Below are 21,850 nucleotides of genomic sequence, written 5' to 3'. Positions count from 1 at the left end.
TCAAATAAATGTTAAACCTGGGCTGCACATGCTGATATTGTTTGGCTGGAGCTGCTGGTGGCTGATGATTCACGCCAACACACAAACGGCTCGCCTTGACACTATCAGCCTACTCTAAATTAAACATCCGTTAGGCCCTATAGGGAACATCCTCTAAACAAGATATAGACCTGATCCAACCCTAAACCCACTCTCACACACTCATATAATATGTTAGCTTCCAGGTCATAAACAAGCCCCACAGTTAATCAATGCTGTGCTAAGGAGCTGTATCCCTAAAAAAGCCTGTTATTCTTATCCTTTTATAGACCAAGGCTCAACCTGCCAAATCCGAGCAAGATCCTAAACACATGTTACTCACTCTGCTTGTGAGTGTGTGTGTACGTGCAAGGGGATGTGTGCATGTAAAACACCCTAAATCCTGGTGTTTTCCAGACAACCAAGCAGCAAGTATATCAAACTCACCATCTTTGAGCCCCTGACAGAAGAAGAGATAGTAAGCTTTCCTTCACATGATACAGATGTCTGTCTAAAGAAAGTTTTCCAACTATCACACAGTAAAGATCATCCCTGTAAAAGTATGAGCTGTATGTTTTTAAAGGCTTCACGCTTCATTAAGACACCATGAAGATACATCTTCGCAAATCCAATCAAACTTAGATATATAACAGCAGCACATAAGGAGCTAGGTAAATTAGGCCATCCATCCAGACACTGAGAGACAAAATTAGATGTTTAACAGAAAACGTGCCATAAAAATATCAAATTCTACACTGGGATCTTTTGACAGTTGAAGATTAATGATCAGATCTTATGGTAAACTTCAACCTTATGGGCTCACAGATGAAACATGAAGCAAAAAACACTAACATTGTGGACTTCCCCTCTATCAAGTGTCTGCAGTGTGTCATTTAAACCTCAAAAAGCTCTGGTGAAACAAAAAAGAGGGAAAAAACACAGTGACAAGACTCATTTTAGCATATATGTTTATCTTTACACACACATTATGGTGCCTCTTATTGTCTCCTGTGGTATGTCTTCTGACAGTTGTGATGGGAATTCCAAGTCTTTTCAGTGAAACAGCAGAGCCAGGTCTCCGAGCATAAACATATCACCACTTTTGAATTTTATATTCTGATTTTTCACTTAATTCATGTTTGGTTGAAAACTTAAAAATATACATCAAAACTTTACAACATTGTACTTTTAATATTTCTCTTATTTTCACTGAAAAAAGAGACACCAAGGTCCTTTTTTAGGAAGCAGTACAACATACAAAGTTTTCTATCATCACCATCTGTATATGACATTCACTACAACATTACCATCATGTGAAGTATCAATTCTCATTATTATAAATGTATAATTCTGTTTAACATCACATGCTTTCTTACTTGCATTATATCTAGTGCTGTCTACCTCTAAATATCACTGACAATACTACTGCCAGTGATGCCAACACTTGTGTAACTTTGTGACTGAACTTATCAGACTTCTATTCGTCCTATTTCAGGCACTGTTTCTTTGCATACTATCTCCATCCAGTAAAACTTTGTTTAAACTTTTTTATTAACCCTCCTGTTATATTAGTTTCTCAGGAACAGCAATAACGTTCCTGGGTCAATTTGACCCGGGGCATGTTTAATTATCCAAAACTGTCAAAAATTCCAATAAACATTTTTTAAATCTCATTGTTTACTCCATTACTAACCATTTAAATCAATGAATTTAATTAAGTGCAATTATGTTCTTTAATCCTCACAGATAATGGTTTAATGAGGATAACTCACTCGTTTTTTTAATGAAAATTCATGTTAAAACTGTTTAAATGTACATTAGAAAGACTTAAATATAAATGCAATAGTTTAACATGACAGATTTTTGTTTATTTTATTTTGATTAAATTTTTTTTATGAAGTGATGTTGACAAATGAACACAAGACACCTCTTCTGTCACATGCTTCCCAGATTTTTAGGCTGTTTTTAGCTGGTTTGGAAGGCATATATTGCCTTAAATGTGAAATGAACCATTTTAATTGTATATGTTGATTTGACCTATTAAGCCAAGCAAAAGACGTTTCATACCGAAAAAATAATTTTAACATTTTTTTTTTTTACTTTTGAACTTTAAAAAGGGTCAATTTGACCCGCAACATAACAGGAGGGTTAATCTATTTTTAATTTCATGTATATATGATTCTCTTTTGAGCCACTCTTGTATTGTTGGAGTAATCTTAGACCAGATTTATCAAGTCTAACCATATTTATTATATCTTAAAGGTCTCACTTTAATCTACTTCTCTGGCCAAATTGAGAGCTGTTGAATCATATTAAATAAGTCAGTTATGGGATCACCTTTTTGTGATGCCTTGTTTTGTCTTGCGAAAACGTTGGCATTCCTACTTGACAAAAGGAGCCAACAATTACTGCTGTAACTTCATAGTCAACATCAACACAGTCTGGGCTCACCTCTCAAGCAAGACTCTCTCCAACAAGAGTTTCTTAGCTCCACAATTGTGAATTCTGAATAATGAGGACATTATTATCAGAGAAGCTCATCTTAAAAAACACTATAATCACTGGCAAAAAGAATCAGGCAATTCCATTCAGTGTAATACCATGTCATTAACTGTGGCCCTAATCATCTAAAAATACTTCTCCTACTCTGCCTGAAAAGCATCAAAGTTTCAATAATAATTCCAAGTGTGTGTTCAAGAATTTGGCCAATCCACTGTCAATCCACTTTTAAGTAATTATAAGTACCCTGTCTGTCTTTTTTTTTTTTAAAGGATGAATTATGAAGAAGGAATGTGCTGCTGGCACTTTGTCTCCTTTCTAAGATTTGGAGGCAGCTGGGGAGTAAATAGAAGGGAGGCAGCAGGGCTGTCACTCAAATCAGACCAACCGCTTTCACCTTGAAAAGAATCCGACAGAGAGCCTCCAAAAACAACTAAAAGGAGATACAGAAGCACTAAAATGAGAATTTACATTAATCATTTTTCACAGCTCTGCAAATGAGGCTCACTCACTGCACGACTACTGGCATATTTGCAAATCCTCCTGGCACCTTTCCAGGCTAATAGGTCTTCATCAGTGCTGAAGGAAGTCAAACTCACTGGACAAAGTAGCCATCAAGTCTCCACTGTCAAGAGCTAAATGAGCCAGAGACAGATAAGTCTAATATGCAACATGATTACCGTTGGACTTTGATGTGAAAATAAACCAGTGATTAAAGTGATTTCCAACTTTGGAGACAGACGCAAACCTCAGACGGCAGCTGGCTCTCATCTGCTGACTAAATATCCATTTACTCAATTTCCTTCCTGCTGCAGCATCGTGGTTTATCAGTGTGAAATGTATTTGCAGAGGAGTGTCAAAACATGCTTAGCTCGAATTGACAAATCAGACGAGAGTGCTGCTGTAACTGGGACACACAGAGATATGACGGCTCAGATGTCATCTAAAGACTGTGATTCATTTAAACGTATTCCGCTGAAAGAAGTGTCGGTAGAGACGGAAAGAATCAAAAGATTCTTTATATTCAAAGAGGGGGAGATCTTTTTTTTATGCAGCGGAGAAACACACCTACTGTAATTTAACATCAATGACACTAAATGAAAAGTGTCTCTGTATGCATTTGTGTGTGCGTGCACGTGCGTGTAACGTCTCTTCATCTCTCTTCATCTTTTGATTGCTTTAATTACAGACTTAGTGTCAGCTTCCCACTCTGTGCGCAGGAAAAACAAACTCTTAGGGCACATGAAAAGAAGTCACACACACACACATACACACTCTGCAGTAACACACACCTATCCCAGCTCTAGTCAGTCAGAAGGCCCTTTGATTCCCTGCCTGCCGGTGATCTGTCTTTCATCGTCTCCTCTCCCTGATCCCTTGTTCCCCTCTTTAGCTCTGCAGAAGCAGAACGTGTCTCCCGGTCTCTGTCTCTGTTTATTTTGTAATGGATGTAGGTGGGAAGCCTAATCTTTGACAATCAAGCTGTATATTTCATTGCCCCCTTCATCCTAACCTGCATTAAGTGGCTGCAGAAAACCCATTAACGAACATGTGAAGGATGAAGAAAACACACTAAAGTAGAGACTGATTTTATATGGACGATTCAACTCCAAAACTTGATTTGCTTTTACTTTTTGCAAAGATTTTTTTTACAGTGTACTTAAAACTGTCGTAGAATTCTTATCTGACCACAAGCTACTCATGATAAATAGATTCAGTGTGAGGTCTGAGGAATCTTTGAAGTGAAAATTACATAGAGGATTGAACTTTGCAAAACAACAGCAGTACTCACGCCTTTTTATGCAACATAAATTTAAAGTCATCACTATGTGCAACAATGCAGATCTGTCTCCCCAGATCCTACACACTAGTTCAAGAGGCCTTGACCAACACTATTATCCCTCGCCAGCTTCCCATCAACCTAATTGTCTCAACCAAAAAGCCTAAGACAACACAGTTTGGAACAAAGTTGGCAATGATGTGCAGGAGTTGTTCCTTTAAGCAGCAGCCAACACAACAGAGTTGAATTTAACATTTATCTAAAAGAACAAACTCAACAATGCTGATATTTTCAAACTTCACTTAAGACTTCTGTTTTCCACAGTGTAGGTCATTAATTGTGAGACTCTGTATAGAAGGAATACATGACTGACATGGAGTAAGTTCCTCACACAGAGATCTCTAAAGTACTGCAGACACAAATTAGACCACAAACCTCATTTTGATTACACTTACTCCCAGGGGCCTTCATGCAGAGGTTTCAACCGTTGATTTAGTACTGCTTTGTTAAACTGTCTGCACCGTGCATGGGGAAATAATAGTGGTGAGAGTGAAACCTATGATTAAAAAAAGTTTTTTGTTTTTCCTTTCATTTTGCCTTGCAGAGATTATTGCATGGTAATTAAAATATAATGAAATGCAGCCACCTCTCATTATGTGGGGGACCTGCTGAAAGCCCACAGGGACTCCTGAAGATCTGTGGGCTCTATACCTTGTCTGTCGTGGTGACTCATTGTCACAGCATAAGGAAGAAAGCTGAGATATCAGTATGTTAGTGGAGGCGTATTTCTTTTTTTAAGAAAAATGTGCATTAACAGAGCAGAACATTTCCTATTCAGCATGTGTAGAAAAATATGAAAAAAGTGTCATGTCTATTCCATCAGTGAGTCTTTTTCTAAATAGTTTCAGAATAGCTAGCAAAATGAAATGTCACTGACTAGTATTTAGAGATTCAAATAAAATAGATTTCAAATGAGTTATTTATGCTACAAACAAAATAAATGTATTTTTGTCCCACAAAGCAGTTAACTCTGATTATACTTCATTGCATGAATTTTTTGTTTTTCTACTGAAAAAAATAAAATTTTAGGAGCTATATATATTTTTTTCTGTGGTTCAACTTTTATGCCAAGTCTAACTAAACTACTCTGAGAAAGAAGTATGTGAGTGAAGTCATTTTGTACGTTTTCCAGATGTAATAAAATCCCTGAAAATGACTGTCAGTATCCCTGCAGTGATCAACTTGACAGTGAAAAGTGAGTTACTTTGGATTTATCTTCCCTTGGATCGATTATCCCTGTAAATCTGAAAGTCTTTTTCTCAAAGACAATTACTACGATCCTACATTATACACAGCGTGAAAGATGTGCAGTTGTGCACATGTTGATAAATCGGGTACAGCAGTTGGGATAAAAGCCTCCACAAAGCAGTTTTGCCATAAATTAAATGTAATAACCCAATGAGCTGAAATAACTTTGCTTCCATGAGTAAACTGTTTCTGACGTGTTTAGAGGAATTTCATCTTAGATGTGTGAAGCATTATGAAACATGGAACTCTAACAGGCCTCCTGAGCTCTATAAATTACTCGACGGGGGGAAATGGAAATGCAGCGTGGATTAGAATCAGCTGTGACATAAATCTCAACAATAACTTTCACAAGAAAAACACAACACTTTCCTCTCTATGACATCACTCCAGGATAAATAGGGTCATTGTGTGAATTCTAGTACCGAGCAGCGTTAAGTGAGTAAGTAAACAAATTATCTATTCACTTCAGGCTAGTAAGGGATGATCATGACTACAGGCGCTGGCTTTGTGAGCCTTTTTTCACCTTCATCCCTTTAATCCTCAGAAACCATATGAACTTCTTTTGAAGATGAGTTACACTCCCTCCCCTGTTTCTTCTCTGTGTCTCCTTTGCCTTTCTACCTGTGAACATGAAAGATTCAATGGCAGGGGAGACGCTGTGCTGGGGGCTGCAAGGAAAGAGAAAGAGAGAGAGAGAGAGAGACACAGATAGAGAGATAGAAAGAGAGAGAAGGGGGGGAAGGATAGAGACGGATTGATTTCCACCTCCAGCAGCTACAGTTCAAAGCCAGCCAGCAGACTTCAGAGGCTCGGCAGGACCCGGCATGTCCCCAGCCGGGCCGAGCTGCCTGTCTGCGGGCAGGACTTCCCCCGGGGGCCCCGGGGCCCGGGACAGTCAGGCGGCACCAAGAAAACAATTATGCAGAAAGAAAGAGAAAGGTGTGCAAGGTCACAAGCGCAAAGTTTCTCGAATACAAAGACTTTAAAAACCCAGAGTCACAGGCACACTCCCAAACACATCACTTCCAATAACCTCATTTATAACAATACAATAACTACCCAAAATCCTTTGCTACTTCATGCTTTAGTTGTCTATTCTCATAAGAGAGTTAAGTCAGGTGTTTACATCTGCATGTTTTGGGATTTAAAAATCAAAGCCTTGTCATAAAGCAATCCAGGCCTCACAGTGAAGCTCGCGATGTGGGAATCAAGCTCATTTTCTTCCTCCTTGGGCTACAACCTTTGCAGCAACATGTACAGAACCTTTCACACACTTCAGGATGTGTTTAGGGATACACACAGACTCAGCTCAGAACAACATTTCAGGTTAAATGTAGATTAAAGTCATGCAAACAGTTATGCCAGCAGTTGTAATCCAAGCTTTTGCACTTTGCAAAATGAATCTTCATATCCAGAGATGTAGCATACACTTTGTTTAGCTGACATGAGCCAGTGTGATAAAAAAAAAAACGACCTACATGTCATTTTAATGTCTAAAAGTTTAGGTAACCAATTTGAGCTCTCTTTTTAAATTTGACTCAAATGAGTAGTCAGATTATAATCTCATTAGTTGTATTTCCTTCTTCTGTCATGCATCCCCAGTATGTCTGTGTGGAAGCCAACATTTCCTTACAGTTCATCTTTTTTTTCACAAAAGTTAAATTACAGTAAAGCACATGTTTGTTTGGCATAATAAGAGTTGCTCAGGAATTTCCCGAAGTCTTGCAGCAATCCGTCCCAGCATTCCTGAGAGCGAAGCTGCTCACACGTCTTACCTGGAGCTCAGAGAGGGGGGCGCACTGCTCTGCTGTCTCCGCTGCACTGCGGGCTCTGCCGGCGGACGATCAGTCCTGGTGATCAGTGATCAATCTCTCTCTCGCGTTGTGTCGGAGAAGCATCGCCGAGGGTATGGCTGTCTGTGAGTTTTTACTCCATGAAGTGTAAGTTGTGTGTCTCAAGCTCCACTTTGGAGCGTGTCGGTGTGTCTGCAGGCTCCTCCTTGATGAGAAAAAAAAGTGCGAAGTTTCCTCCGCCCTGAATGAGAAACAGATTAACGTGTCTCAGGTAGACTGGAGTCCACGGCGACAATTAACACGCTGCAGGCTACGACTCAACTGCGCCACCCAGTGTTCACAGGCAGGTAGTGCAGCAGAATGAAACTCAACACAACTCAACTTTATTTATAGAGCACCTTTCATACATAAAACATGCAGCCCAAAGTGCTTCACAGAATAACAGAGACAGAAAATAACAGCAATGGTAAAAAATTATAAAAGGCAGGATTATAAATAAAATAGTTAAAAATAAAATAAAATCAATACAGTAAAATGAATAAAATAAGTCAAAGTAGAAAGAAAAGTTAATAAAAATAAGGTAGCATTAACAAGATCAGGTGAATACAAAAAATAAGTAGATAAATAAATAATTAAATAAGATAAATATATGTTAAAGCAATGATTCAAATAATAACAGTTAAAATAATAATACAAATAAAACAAATATTAAAAAATGAAATGCTAGATTAAAAAGGTAAGCCTTAAGTTTACTTTTAAAAACACCCAGAGAGCTCACCGTTTTAATGTCCAGAGTGCAACAGAATGAAACGTGCTTGACTCCTGAGATAAAAGCACTCGCACATTTACCATTCATAACTAAAAAGATGTGTGATTTTGCATTTACAATGTTACAATTTCATTTATCAAACGCTTTTATCCAAAGCGATGTACACACGAGAACAAGAACAACACAAGCAAAGATCTAGACAAGAGGAAACAAGATCTGTAAGAGTAACAAAGTGCTTCAAGTCCATTTGGATGCAGGTACTGCCAAGCAGTGTGAAGGCAATGCACAAAAGTAAATAAGGATTATTGTTATTATTTTGTATTAATTTTTTCATAGTAAAATAAGGAACATCTACAATGAAGCAACCAAACAATTTAAGACCTTCCATTATCATCATCAACAATTAACTTGTCATCACCACAATAATTACCAAAGTACCAAGTGCTGGGTCACTCCAGAACTGTAAAGCTGTACTGTAATGCTTCATAGAAGGATACATTTGTTGAATAAGACACTATCTGTATCACTAAAATCAACATAGTTATAGATGTAATACAGTACAGTAAACCAGCACTTCTGGAACATATTGACAAATATAGTGCTTTATACCAGGGGTTCCCAAACTTTTCGGCCCATGATCCCCAAAATATAGGTCCCTTGAAGTGATTAAATGTAGCTTCATACTTACTTTAGCTAGTCTGCAGAAAAAGTAGCCACCTACATCATGCACATGTGGCTGTGTTTCCTGTTCTGTTATGAATTAACCGGGCCTACTGATGCTGAAAGAAAATGTATTTGCAAGGTTTTATTTCTAAATGAATCAGTCTAAAAATATATATCTTTACAGAAATGGTAACAAATTATATTTTAGATGAACTTAAAAAAAAAAAAAATCGTGCAACCACCAATTAGTGTCTGGTGACCCCCCCCCCCCCCCCCCCCCCCCCCCCAGGAGTCCTGACCCCCACTTTGGGAACCCCTGCTTTATACTACACATTGGTTGTTTGTACTTTCTTTGTTTTAGTAACAGAAGTAGTTGTAGTTCAGTCAACTTTAACAATGTCTCCCCACCAGAGACACATAGAAGTTATAAGACATTTTCAAATTGATGCATTTAGGGATTATAGTGAATCAAAGAGGACAAACAGAACAAAGTTTCAAACATTTCCTACTTAAAATAACAGTAATCAGAAGCACCAAGCAAACACGACACACAACCATAAGTTCCAATCCTCTCAAAAATGTAAATCATCACAAATAGTTTTTGTATTGTCTTTTCATCTCATTTTTTAAACATTTTTTTAAAATGTACTTAGTGAGCAACACATGTTTGACTCCTGATCAAAGCTATTCCACAGTTTATCTCCTTGACAGATACACAGTTCTGCTTTTTTTTACCTGTTTTATTGAAAATAGCTGTTCCCCTGAGTTTATACTGGCTTTAATACTGGCTCTCTCTAGTTTCAAAAAAAGCTCTAAAAGAGCCAAGAAGTAAGTTATGTTGTGCTTTGTAAGTTATCTGTGCAGTTTCACACTCAAGTAGTTTATTACATTTTAGAGCATGTCAATAAAAAGGTATTGAACTGGATGGGTTTTGTTTTTATCAGTGTTTCCTCATACCTCCACAGGTTGAATGTGTGAATACTCAGTGCAGTCAGTGTTTGTGCTTGTCCCGTTAGGGGTCACGGGGGGCTGGAGCCTATCCCAGCTGGCTTCGGGCGGAAGGCAGGGTACACCCTGAACAGGTCGCCAACCTATCACAGGGCTTAATCTGTAGATATTGTTCATACTTAATTTTTAGAAAATAGTGAAAAAAAACTCATCAGAAGTTTGTAGAGTCCAAATGATCATTATCAGAAAATATTCAAAATCCAGTGTTACTCATTTTGTTGACAATTAAGCTGCAACATTTCAAAATTGAGACACAGAAACCAATTGGTTTTGAATAAAGTATAGATTTGACATTCATGAACAATGTATATTTTTGAATTAAAGTACAGTAAATGATATTTAAGTTAACTTTTGCTATTATAGCTGCTATCACTACTACTGCTAACAATTTTTGCTATTGTAGTAGTAATAATGGTGCCACTAAAACTACCTCTGCTACCGATTCTCAACATTTTTAATACTAATGAGGCAAGCAGCAAAAACATTTCACACATCATTAACAATACACACAATTCATGATATTGTTGTTTAGTCAGAGAAAGTTGCAGGATTACAGAAGATACTACATCTCTTTAAATCCCTTTTGAAGTATCAAACAGGAAGCCCACCTACAAGCCGCACACACACACACACACACACACACACACACATGCACGCACACACACACACACACACACACCGTGCTTCAAATTATAAAATGTCTTTGAAACAGCAGCCATAAATTAGTGAGAGTGTGTTTGTGAGTGTGTAGGTGTGTGTGTGATGTCGATGACTGGTGCCTGTTGTCTGAGTCCGACCAAAGCTCGGACTTTAGTCTTCCTCTTCTCCTCCCCACACCTCCTCCTCCCTCCTTCCGCTCCTTCTCCTTTTCTCAGCCACAGGAAGGGTGAGATAAAAGCCGGGCTTTGAAAACACTGGGAGTCCTGTAATTACTAACTCTTCCTCTCTGTCGCTCTGTCTTTGTCTTTCGCTCTGTCCCCCTTTATTTTCTTTATATCGAACTAAGTCTTCTTTCTCTGTCTCTCTGTTTCTGTCTCTTTTTCTTTCACTTTCTCTGGCCCTCTCTACTTCTTCATTCCTTCCCAATCGTCCTCACTTTTCTCTCTCTCTCCTCTGTCTCTTCTGTCTCTTCTGTCTCCTTCTTTTGGCTCATTGATGTCGATCCAGGGGCTTCCTGGCTGAAAAGGAGGATGAGAGGAGGAGAGATTAGATGAGAAGAGAGGATAAAGAGAGGATGAGGAGGGGATAACAAGAAGACTGATGAGTTCTGCTGAGAGAATGATGGCTGCTCTGCTGCACGCCCAACAAAAACACATATTAACCAAAACATGTGTTTACTGTGATGGATGGAGGAACACAAAAACACATGTAACTGCATAAGGTGAAATTAGGTAGAAGAAGACGGGATATGTGAGATAATGTGACATTAATCATCTATGAGATAATACAATGCCAAGCAAGCTGAGATACGTGAGTCGAACTGTGAGAAAAAAAGATGAAACAAGATTAGATATGATGAGATTAGGGATTATTTGATAAGGCAACACAACATAAAATGATTAAGGATTACACATTCCTTACTGCATGTAGGGGTTTTTGTAGGACTAAATAGAAGAATGCAGCAAGGAAACATCACAACATGTAAGAAACATTATACTTCATGATACTTAAATAGGTTCCATATGAGGTAAGGCTGTCAAACAATTCACTCTTTAAATCATAATTAATGTCTTATTTTCCAAGATAAATGGTGATTAGTTATACATTTAATCACGTGTTTCAAATGTCATTATTTCAAAATTGTTTTTAAGTCCTTATTAATGATGTTAAGCAATTCTTACCATCGTCTTGATCTAGGAATCAAATGAATGCAATGACTATGTGACATTACATTTCAGATTATCATTATTATTTAAATAAATGCTGCACAGCCACACCATTGAGAATCTAAAATCATAACCGAGAGGCAGGAGAAAGTTTTAAAGTGCATGTTAAGGGCAGTCAGATGCAACCAATTTAGCAAGCACTTCAGTTAACGTCCTCAATGTAGTTTCATCCACAGGTCACATGTCAATTCGTACCTTCCAAAATAGCTCCACCAGCTGCTGTGATGCAGTAACCTGCTGACCTAAGTTTTATTAGCTGCACCTGTATGATTAGGTGGTAGCTTAAGCTTGGAGTACTTTCCTGATGTCTTAATATCATTTGACACAAAGTGCATATAACTTACTGACTGACTTGTCAAGTGGGCTGTCTGAGAATTTTAGTTTTTAAGTGGAATGTGCCATTTAAAAGGACAGAGGTGTGATTTTCAATCACAGTAGCAGCAGGAAGCAGGAAGACACTGCAGCAGCTTAACAGGTGTCCTGAAAAGAACAGTCTCCTAAAGATCAAAAACGATAAAGCATTCATTTTGGCCTTTATCACTTTAATGTTAATGTTTTAATGCTGACACCCCTATAATAATAGGTATGAACACTCAAATTTATGAAAGAGTATATCTTATTCATTATCATTTACTTGTAAATCATCTACTTTTTTGATGCACAAGGCCTATTTTTTTTCACCCTAAGCAGCACACAAAAGCTTACCAAGTATGTCGACCAGGGGTTTAACCAACTAATTAACTAGTTAACTACTTCAACCAATAGTTAGCGCTGAAGGCAATGGTAAATTTAGTCACGGAAAAAATGGTGGATACCGCAGGGGAGGGGCTGCCGCTGACAGTTAGAGCTAGCATTAAAGCTAACACCAGCAATCAATGGGGAATGCTTAAGCTGTTGGCATTACAGAATAAAAGGTAAATTGTGTGCTAGTACCTTTTCCTGCGTCTTTCTCACTTAGTGACTCATTGACTAGACGACTACTATTTCGAAAAAATTGGAAAGTAGAAAAAAATAGTTTTCGTTAAACCTCTGATGTCTACATGAGATGGCTTCCTTTTGCATTATTAACTTTATGGATCCACCTTTTCTAATGTAATAACAATAACTTCATTTGGGAAGCAATCCTTTTCTTTTTTAAACAGATTTTAAAAAGTATTCTTCATAAAATAATGAAACAACTTTAAAAACTCTCTGTACCTTTGGATTTTGGTGCCCCACGGACAAAGTGGTACCTCTTATCTCATGCTGATCTTGCCTTGTTTTCGTAATTTTTTTCTGACAAGAAAATATCATCTTGCTTTCTGTAAATGGTGAAAATTAAGATTCACTGTGAAAGTGAAACAGAGGCAGTCTCCGCAGCATGCTGCACTTTTTTCAGCACCTACCTGGCAGTGGTCACAATCATTAAAAATAGTTATACAGAAATAATCAATCTTCAATCAATCAAGCTTTATTTATATAGCACCTTTCATACAAATCCAATGAAAGCCTAAGTGCTTTACAGCAATTGAAAAACGAGAAAGAGAAGAAGAAATAAAACAATGGCAAGACATATTAGGGGAAAATAATAATAATAATAATAATAATAATAATAATAATAATAATAATAATAATAATAATAATAAGTCTTAAGGTTCTAAGGCACAATCCTTAATAATAAACTGTTTAAATGTCAGCAACATAGCAAGGGGATACACTTTTCTCTGCCTGTAAAACCTTGAATAAATTCTACTATAGAGAGCCAATGCTTTCAGTGGCTGTGGTGCAGCACCTGACACATCTGAGTCAAATTTGCCTGCTGAACAGGCCGTCCATTTATTTTTTATGAAGCGCTCTAAAGTGTCGATTAAACGACATAATTTTTCCATGAACAGCACCAACACGTGACTGCAGTAGCACCATGCTGCATTAGTGGCCAAAAACTGTTTTTACCTTCCAGGTTGAACACCTGACCACACAAAGAAGGTTCATCCAGTGCAACCTCGTACACCAGACATGATTCATTTTAACTGGCTCATTATTTGTTCCTGCATCTGAATCTTGCTTAGATGAATACATTAAACCAGAACAAGATTTGAAGTTATGAAAAACTTAGTCCAAGATTAAATGTGATCACTGGCGGAATACATTTTAGGTTGAAATAAAGTCCTCAGGGCAACATGCATTAATGTTGGAGATCTGAGTAGTAAAGCTTCACTGTAGTACAGCAGCTGTCACAGACTGGCTATCCTGTTTTCACCTCCCTCAGCAACACATCAAAGTCATGTGTCTCACAGAAGAGAGCAGTCAGCGGAGGCCTCATTTACTGCTCAGCATAATGAAGTTAGGGATACTTTAATTTGCAGTGAAATCATTAAGAACAAACTTCCTCATTCTTTTCATGTGCCCCACAGAGGCTTGAACTCTGAGAAGAGAAAAATATGTTTTTTTTTCATGGATGAAGCCAAGGCCATGTAGAAAAAAACAAATGTTATGACTGATCTTTTTCGCTTGATGTTTAATGTTGACTTCCTAGGAAAATAGAAGTAGATATGGCAAGTTGAAATAAATATCCACTTTATGAAAGAAATAACCCCCTAGGTATAAAAACCCTCTCTGTGTTTGTGGGTTATGAAGAAGAAAGAAATGAATACATTTTTTCTTGGTGTAGAATTATGTCGGATTAAAGTTCATTTGTAGATCTACCTACTGAACAAACATAAAACATACATGGGAAAAAAAGTAATAATGATAACATCAATTAGCAGAAATGTCACAGTGTGCTAATATTTTATTTTAACCTTTATAGAAATGATTTGCTCTGAAACTTGACATCTCTCGATAACGCCTGGCCTTTGTTTTCTTTCACAAGCCTTAGAGAACACCCTCTGCTGTACAGGAAGAAACCTACAACCCACTCTGTGACCTTGTTAGTACCCCTGTTAGTATCCCCTATGCACATTGTCTATGTGAGAACATGCTCTCTAACTACTCTTCAACAAGGAAGCAAAGAGCCGGTTGCCATGGTAACTGCGGTGTCAGCTAACCTACTTTTGCATGAACGAAGGACATTGGTCGATGGTATTGGTGAGGTATGTGATATAGGTAGATGAGGTTATAGACACGGACACGCGCACACATATACTCACACTGCATATTCATTATATGTGATTGTTTTGGGCAAACAAAGCTTAATCTCTGACAGAACAGTTGGGAAAATAACTCCTGTGTTTGCAGAGATGAAGGAAAGAAGAAGAATCAATATTAATATCACTAATAGAGGCGAGTTTAATATAGTAGCTGGAACTTTAGGGAGCTCTGTAGGTAAGTAAGTTGGCAGTCATGCACTTGAATATGAATGCAGTGTCAAGTGAAGTCAGCTCATGTTTATTTCAACAGCTTATAATCATGAGAATTTTCTACAGGACAATATGCAATTACAATATAATCACACTGCAGTGTTCAGAGCATTTTTGTTCATTGCAAAAATAAACTTTCATTTCAGCACAATATGAAGCAAAAAACAAGAAAGTGTGAACTAAAAGCTAAAAGCCAACTGGAAACAATGAACTGGCCCAGCGCCAGGGCAAACAGGGCACCACTGACTGTGAGCTCTGACCTCTGGAAGACAAGAAGAGAAGAAAGTTTGAAGAAAATATTTATGGGAGAATATATGCGTAACTGTCCCCATAGAGGCTGCTCAGTTTGAGACAAGTTTCCGTTTACATGCTGTTTCATACAAAACAGACAACCCAAGCATCTGTCATGATGAGAAACAGTTATATAAACCAAATGTATGAAATCCAAGTAACATTGTGTAATACGCTTAATTTCACGCATATCATAGTGCTCATGAAAGCATTATATATGTGTCACATTCTGGGGTGTAAATAACATGAAGAGTAATTTGCATAATTACAGCGTGTGCTGTGTATGTGCATTAAATATGTGTCATTATTAGACAAATCTCTAACTGACACCCCGCAGAGCTTTATTGCCAAAGTGCCAGTTACCATCCCTAATTGGCATGTGGACCATTCCAACAACATTTGTCTGTTATTGACAGCACTATGTCCTACAGGGAAGCCATGCCTATGCTGTTTAAATTGAATGGAGGGAGAGATTTTCATCCAATAATTATTTTGTGCTCCTCTCCCTGTAGTTCGCCTCTAATTCTGAATTACTGGCTGTGGAGAATTGTATTAAGCAGATCAAACATCCTGGGCATGAGACATGAGGGGGGGGGGGGGGGGGGGGGGGGGGGGGGTTTGATTGAGAGTGAGAGAGACATCATGAGTTTGGGCTTATTGCCAGCACTTGTGTGGCAAGAGTGAGGCTTGACAACAACATCAACAGCAATAATTTTTAGGTGACTGCATTACTGAGGCATTGAGATGTCTTGCGGCCATGGAGAAAAGGTGCTAAAGTCTTCAAGTTACCACTATTTTTGGGCCACAGACTTCACCATAACTTCATTTTAGAAACTTTTTTTTCATCCAATTGTGAATTGAAATGTGTTTGCTATAAGTTTTAGGACCTGCTACATTAAGACCTGCTATATGGAAACACCACAAACTATTTAATTTGTGCTGCATTGATTTTTTTGTAGCTTTATTTATGTAACGCATATGACTGCACAAAAAGATTTCAGCTGTAAATGACTTCCTTACTTACCACAGTCAAACTTAAATCACCAAGCCATCATTTACTCTCTCTATATATGTGTGTGGGTGATGTTATGCAATAAAATAAAAACATTTCAATGACTTGAGTGCACCATTGTGAAACAAATTACAATATACAACTTATGCAGTATCCAGCTAATCTGTATACATACTGTGCTGATGCAAACAGAAACCCATGCTCACACATACACACATAAACTCCCCCATTCTCATTGTGAGCCTAAAGCAGTCCACCCTCTGCTTTTCTTCGTGGGTGGTAAATAGTCAGCCCACCCTTCACCCAGGAAGGCGTCGCTGTGTCACACATACACACTCACACATGCAGGGACAAACGTACACACACATTTGGCTCAATCACTCCTTCCTTACACCCCTCTAGGGCTGACTGTGAGAGAGGAGCAGGTCTGAACAGGTGGACAGGCAGAGCAAGCCTGCAGTCACGGCTGAGAAACAACACACACACACACGCGCGCGCACACACACGCGGTTGCACACACACACACACACACACACACACACACACACAGAAACACAAATGTTGTATCCATCACATAGCATGTTATGGTCTTTATCCTCAGCAAAACTTTGGTTAAAATGTTTCACCTATATGTTTGAGTGTTTACCAGTCCCAACTTCCAATCAATATAACTCCTGCATGCACATTTAAATTACCCATTGCTGCTAACATTATGTTGATGACATACAACACCATGTGCATAGTTTTTGCAGCATATTATAACAATTCAGAATTACCCAACAGTACATTTATCTCGTATCTACTGTTACAATTAAATACCAATGGTAGATTTATTTTGCATGTTTTCACTTAATCATTCAACTTTATTATATTTCCATTCGTACAACAATAACTATTTTGCTCTCATAGGCAAGGCAAGGCAGCTTTATTTGTATAGTGCATTTCATACACGAGGGCAGCTCAATATGCTTTACATTAAAACATTAAAATCATTGGAAACATTCAGACAAGCATTAAAAAAACACAATTAAAATGACAAATATAATAAAACAGAAAAGGAAAATTAAAAATATGTTAATAAAATTAAAATTTGCATTTAAAGTGAGTTAAAATGAGCTAAGATAGGAAGGCAGTGGCTAATAAAAAAGTCTTAGTCTTTGATTTAATGTTTGACTTGTCCATCATTAACAACTTGGTGGATAAAAAATGGTGTCTATAAGTCTTTCAACAGCATTCCACAGAATTGGACCTTGCAGAAAAACTTCACTTCAAATGTTCTACTATAAAACCCTATTGTTCAAATTAGAGAGAAACAAAAACAAGTTCAGCTGATGGCCACCAGGCGTCGCTACAAACCAATATTTTTTCCAACCCCTCGTTTGTTTTGACTGGATGTTGTCACTGAGGTAATGTAAATGAAGTCTAAGCCTGTCAGCTGGGTTTCATAAGGTGAGAAACCAGAGTAATTGGTGCGAAATCAGTGTTAGGTTGAGGGTTTTGTTCTGCAGGATGCATGACGTTTTTGGCTGGCGGCATGAACATCTGAACTCTGTTGAGACGATGATGTTTTCTCTTATGAGCTGATCTGTGTCAATGAAATAATCTACGCCGCAGTATCATGTGTTGTTTATGACTTATAGGCTACTTGCTTTATTGTCTTGTGAGCCAATGAGATAGTTCAACACGCTCAGTCTTTATTATCAGACAAACTTAACACCAGGTCTTTTCTTTAAATTCTAACCAGCCTGAGTGTGAAGGTGTGAGAGGAAAACCTGGCTGGTGAAAATGAAGAAGCTGCAGATAACCCACTGTCTATATCTCTCTACCTTCCTCTCTCTCTCTTTCTCCCAGTCTGTATCAATCCGTCTGTAGCTCGAGAGCGCGCTCCGCAATTCTGATCGGCGCGCGGATGATGATGATGATGATGATGAGAGCGTGACCTCACCGCTTTCTGCACAGCTGCTGGAGAAGGGGGGGAGACACAGAGAGGAAGAGCGAGAAACAGAAGCACGTTGAGGGAGACCGAGAGAGGACCAGAACAGCGGAGAACATTCACAACAACAGGGGAACTGCTCGGCGCACGGGGAGTCCGTCGTGGGGCGTCCTTTGGCTCCTTCCAGTCGGACCCAGAATGTTCTGTGCCCCTGGTTCATTTCTTCGGTACACGAACCAGTCGCCGCGGCGTCTCCACGGACACTGAAGCCCAGATGCTCACCCTCAACGCCGACATGGACGAGTCTTCGTCGCTGCTGGATCTGCTGGAGTGCTCGGTGTGCCTGGAGCGCCTGGACACCACGGCTAAGGTGCTGCCGTGCCAGCACACCTTCTGCCGCCGCTGCCTGGAAAACATAGTCAGCTCCCGGAACGAGCTCCGCTGCCCGGAGTGCCGCATCCTCGTGGACTGCGGGGTGGACGACCTGCCTGCTAACATCCTGCTGGTTCGCCTCCTGGACGGTATCAAGCAGCGGCCGCAGCGAGGGAGCGGAGGAGGAGGAGCGGGCGGCAGACAGTCTCTGGCCGGGGGCTCGCTGCAGGGGTACGCAGCCGGGATATCCGCTTCTCCCCCAGGCAGTGCGATCCGTGAGCTGCCGGTAGCCGTCAGGAGCTCCCCTATTAAGGTTGGTCACTTTCTCATCAGCCATTAAATGTATCTCTCTCTGTGGAGCTGTGAACCCCCAAACTATGTTGAATGGATGTCCAGGTGCTTTATGGATCATGTTTTTATTCACACTGATAACTTCTCTATTTGTCGTATTGTCAGCAACCCCTTATCATTTCTGCTTGCACAAAACACAACAACTTCAAGATCACTTCCCACTGACGCGCTGCTGCTTCACAGTAAAGCAGCAGCATTGTTGGAAGACGGTTTTGAGGACCATTGCACTGATAAATTCCCCGCTGTTTATCTGTGAGGTTTGCTGAAAATAGGGAACAGTGTGTTCAGCGTGCTGCCTGCACAGATAACCAGCTGCTGTATGCAAATTTATGGACTATACTTTGCTCTGAATATTCACATGAAAATAGGCTGATGAACTTGGAGTCAGAGTCCAAGTTAGAGGACTTGGAAACAAGATGCTTCTCTTTGACAGCTGATGTTTATAATATTGTTGCTGATTATTACAAAGCATCTATTGACTGATTTGCTTTGCTGTCCATTGCTTGTTTTGCTCATCAGCAATTGTTGTCAGTTACATTCCCTGATGTAGTGTAATGAGACTGTCTTTCCTGTGGTGCCACTGAGGTGTAATTAAACAGAACAGAGTGAGCGAGACAGGAGGAGAGACAGACTGGGGGGGGGTCACCTGTCTGTGATACTGTCGTTGCCATAGCTCTGGTGGAGCCCACTTGCCCACAGGCTATACAGCAGTGTGCATTGTCATAACCTGAGCTCAATGGAGGAGGAATGGAAAGCCTTGTTTACCTGATGTGTAGTACATCAATGTGTTGTCTTATGGCTGCAGTTTGAGAGGTGTTGGAGAATGTGGCTGTTATGAGGAGGTAAGACAGATAATGTGATTTTGTTTGTACTATGCTATTAAAAATACTGCCTGTCAATTTGCCTCCAACTGGAATCTAAATTTGTACACACAAAGTCTGAAAAGATGCATTGGAACTGAAATACCTAGTTATTTTGCAGGTTCGCTGATATGAGAAACGCAAGACCAATTTATTTTTTATTTCAACAAATCTCAATTTTGTGGATGCATTCATCACACTAAATGTAATATCAGAGTGCTGCCAGATGCACAATTAGAAGACAGGTGCATGAAGACGCATGAAGAGATTTGAATCATCCAGTGTCGACAAGCACTTTGTTAGTTGCACCCCTGCACTTTTGCTTCTCTTAAAACAGACCTGGTGATTAAAACCATTAATAACACTGAATAGAGCAGTGTCATGTTGAAAACCAACCAGTTGTCTCTGCAGCGGTCTGACACAGGAATTGTATAGGTGCTCAGCTCGGGGTTTGTCTCTATTATCCATAGAGGTCTCTCACACATCCTGACCTGGTATTTAAAACCTATGTCTGGTTGAATATGATGTCAAAGAGACTTAAAATAGGCAAGGAAGTAGATGACAGGAAATGCTTTAGTGCTTATGGAAGACTGACAATGCATCTTACAGGTGAAACATGCGACTCATAGGCTGCTGTAGAAGTCTGGTGTGAAGCTGAGCGGAGAAAAAGAAACAGATAGTCAACGCTTTGTATTGAACTGCCAAATCTGGTTCAGCCTGCAACATTCTGACAAATGCAAGTTGGCAATGTGTCAAGATAGATCATGCACAAACACTGAATTCATGAGAATTTTAGACATGCTTTCTGGTGGAAACAATAATGATGACCTCACCTCTCTGTCAGCCTTTCTCACTTGTTTTGTCTTTGAAGGAAGACAAGACTTCCAGGTCCAACATCTCACGCTCTAACTTGTTAAGACAGATATACTGTATTTGTCTAAGGGTAGCTTGAATTGTGAACTTACAGATAAATGCATTGGGGTTTGTATAATCTAGAGTGCATGAGGGTGGTCCTTGGCAAGTGTGTTCATGCTTAGGCTTTGTCTCTGAGTTCAGTGATGTCTCCGCTTAGTGGGATGCAATGAATAATCAGGCTCACAAAGGCGTTACCGTCAGCTTTCGCACTTAACCCCCCCCTCTTAGTCTGTACAACGAGACTTTATCAGGCAGAGCTTGCCATTGATTGGAGCAGTGGAGCGCTCTGGAGTGATGAAGTGCAGCAGCGGTGAGCAGTCACTCATTCAGGGCGATGAACAGGAATCCAAACCCTCAGTGACATTTCCGCTAACACTTAACACTCCATTTCAATTCACTCAATAAACTTTAGCGGTCCCTACAGGCGGATGCTTATGTGTGGTACATGAAGGAAAAAAAGCTAACACGCAAAGGATATATCTACAACATTGATGACTTTGAACATTATTAAAAACCCATGACATTCATTTTCAGATATGGGTTAAACAGCCAATAAATGTATTTTAACGTTTAGAAAATTGCTTATAGGACCAAAGGTTCGATTGAGTGCTACAGGCTTTTGAACCAGGCTGTAAACATGTTTATTAATGCTGCAAAGAATTGGTGTCTATGTGGTTTCCGGTGTTTCTGCAGCCAGCCTCAAGCGGATTCTCGATGAACATTTTAAAATCATTCCGCACGGACTTCATAGTTTGAGACCAGAGGTTGCCGCTTGCCAGGGACCTGAACCCACACGTCATATAAACTCAATCAACAGAAAGGAGTTCTGCAAATTTCACCTCTGCCTGTTGACACTGTGGCAAAAATACTAGCACTCTCTAAAAAACATTGAGGGTGTTTATGTTCTGTTGAATTCATTTAGAGAGACTTTAGATTTGTGGTTAGTGGCTGACTAGTCACCAGCAAATAAAAGTAAAAGAGAAGAGGGAAACATCACAGGAAGGTTGAGGCGGTTTAAAGACACAAGGAGGTGAGCGAAAGAGACGTTGACCAA

General features: G+C 39.3%; 2 protein-coding genes across 2 annotated transcripts in view; one reads left to right on the top strand and one right to left on the bottom strand.

Annotated features, from left to right (window-relative positions):
• The window catches only part of edar (ectodysplasin A receptor), a 51,662-nt gene extending 43,986 nt beyond the window's left edge, over positions 1–7,676 (bottom strand). The window contains exon 1 of the mRNA XM_034693282.1: positions 7,381–7,676. The gene's annotated coding sequence lies outside the window, so the exon portion shown is untranslated. The remainder of the gene's footprint in view (positions 1–7,380) is intronic.
• Positions 7,677–14,728: 7,052 nt separating this feature from the next.
• LOC117819726 (E3 ubiquitin-protein ligase SH3RF3-like) overlaps positions 14,729–21,850 on the top strand; it is a 167,065-nt gene continuing 159,943 nt past the window's right edge. The window contains exons 1-2 of the mRNA XM_034693156.1: positions 14,729–14,795; positions 18,217–18,983. Of these exons, the coding sequence (XP_034549047.1) occupies positions 18,573–18,983 (411 nt within the window). The 5' untranslated portion in view covers positions 14,729–14,795; positions 18,217–18,572. The remainder of the gene's footprint in view (positions 14,796–18,216; positions 18,984–21,850) is intronic.

The sequence above is a fragment of the Notolabrus celidotus genome, chromosome 10 (genome assembly GCF_009762535.1).
Source record: "Notolabrus celidotus isolate fNotCel1 chromosome 10, fNotCel1.pri, whole genome shotgun sequence".
Classification (NCBI taxonomy): domain Eukaryota; kingdom Metazoa; phylum Chordata; class Actinopteri; order Labriformes; family Labridae; genus Notolabrus; species Notolabrus celidotus.
The sequence above is the reverse complement of the archived record's forward strand: the minus strand, read 5'-3'. Positions and strand labels throughout refer to the sequence as shown.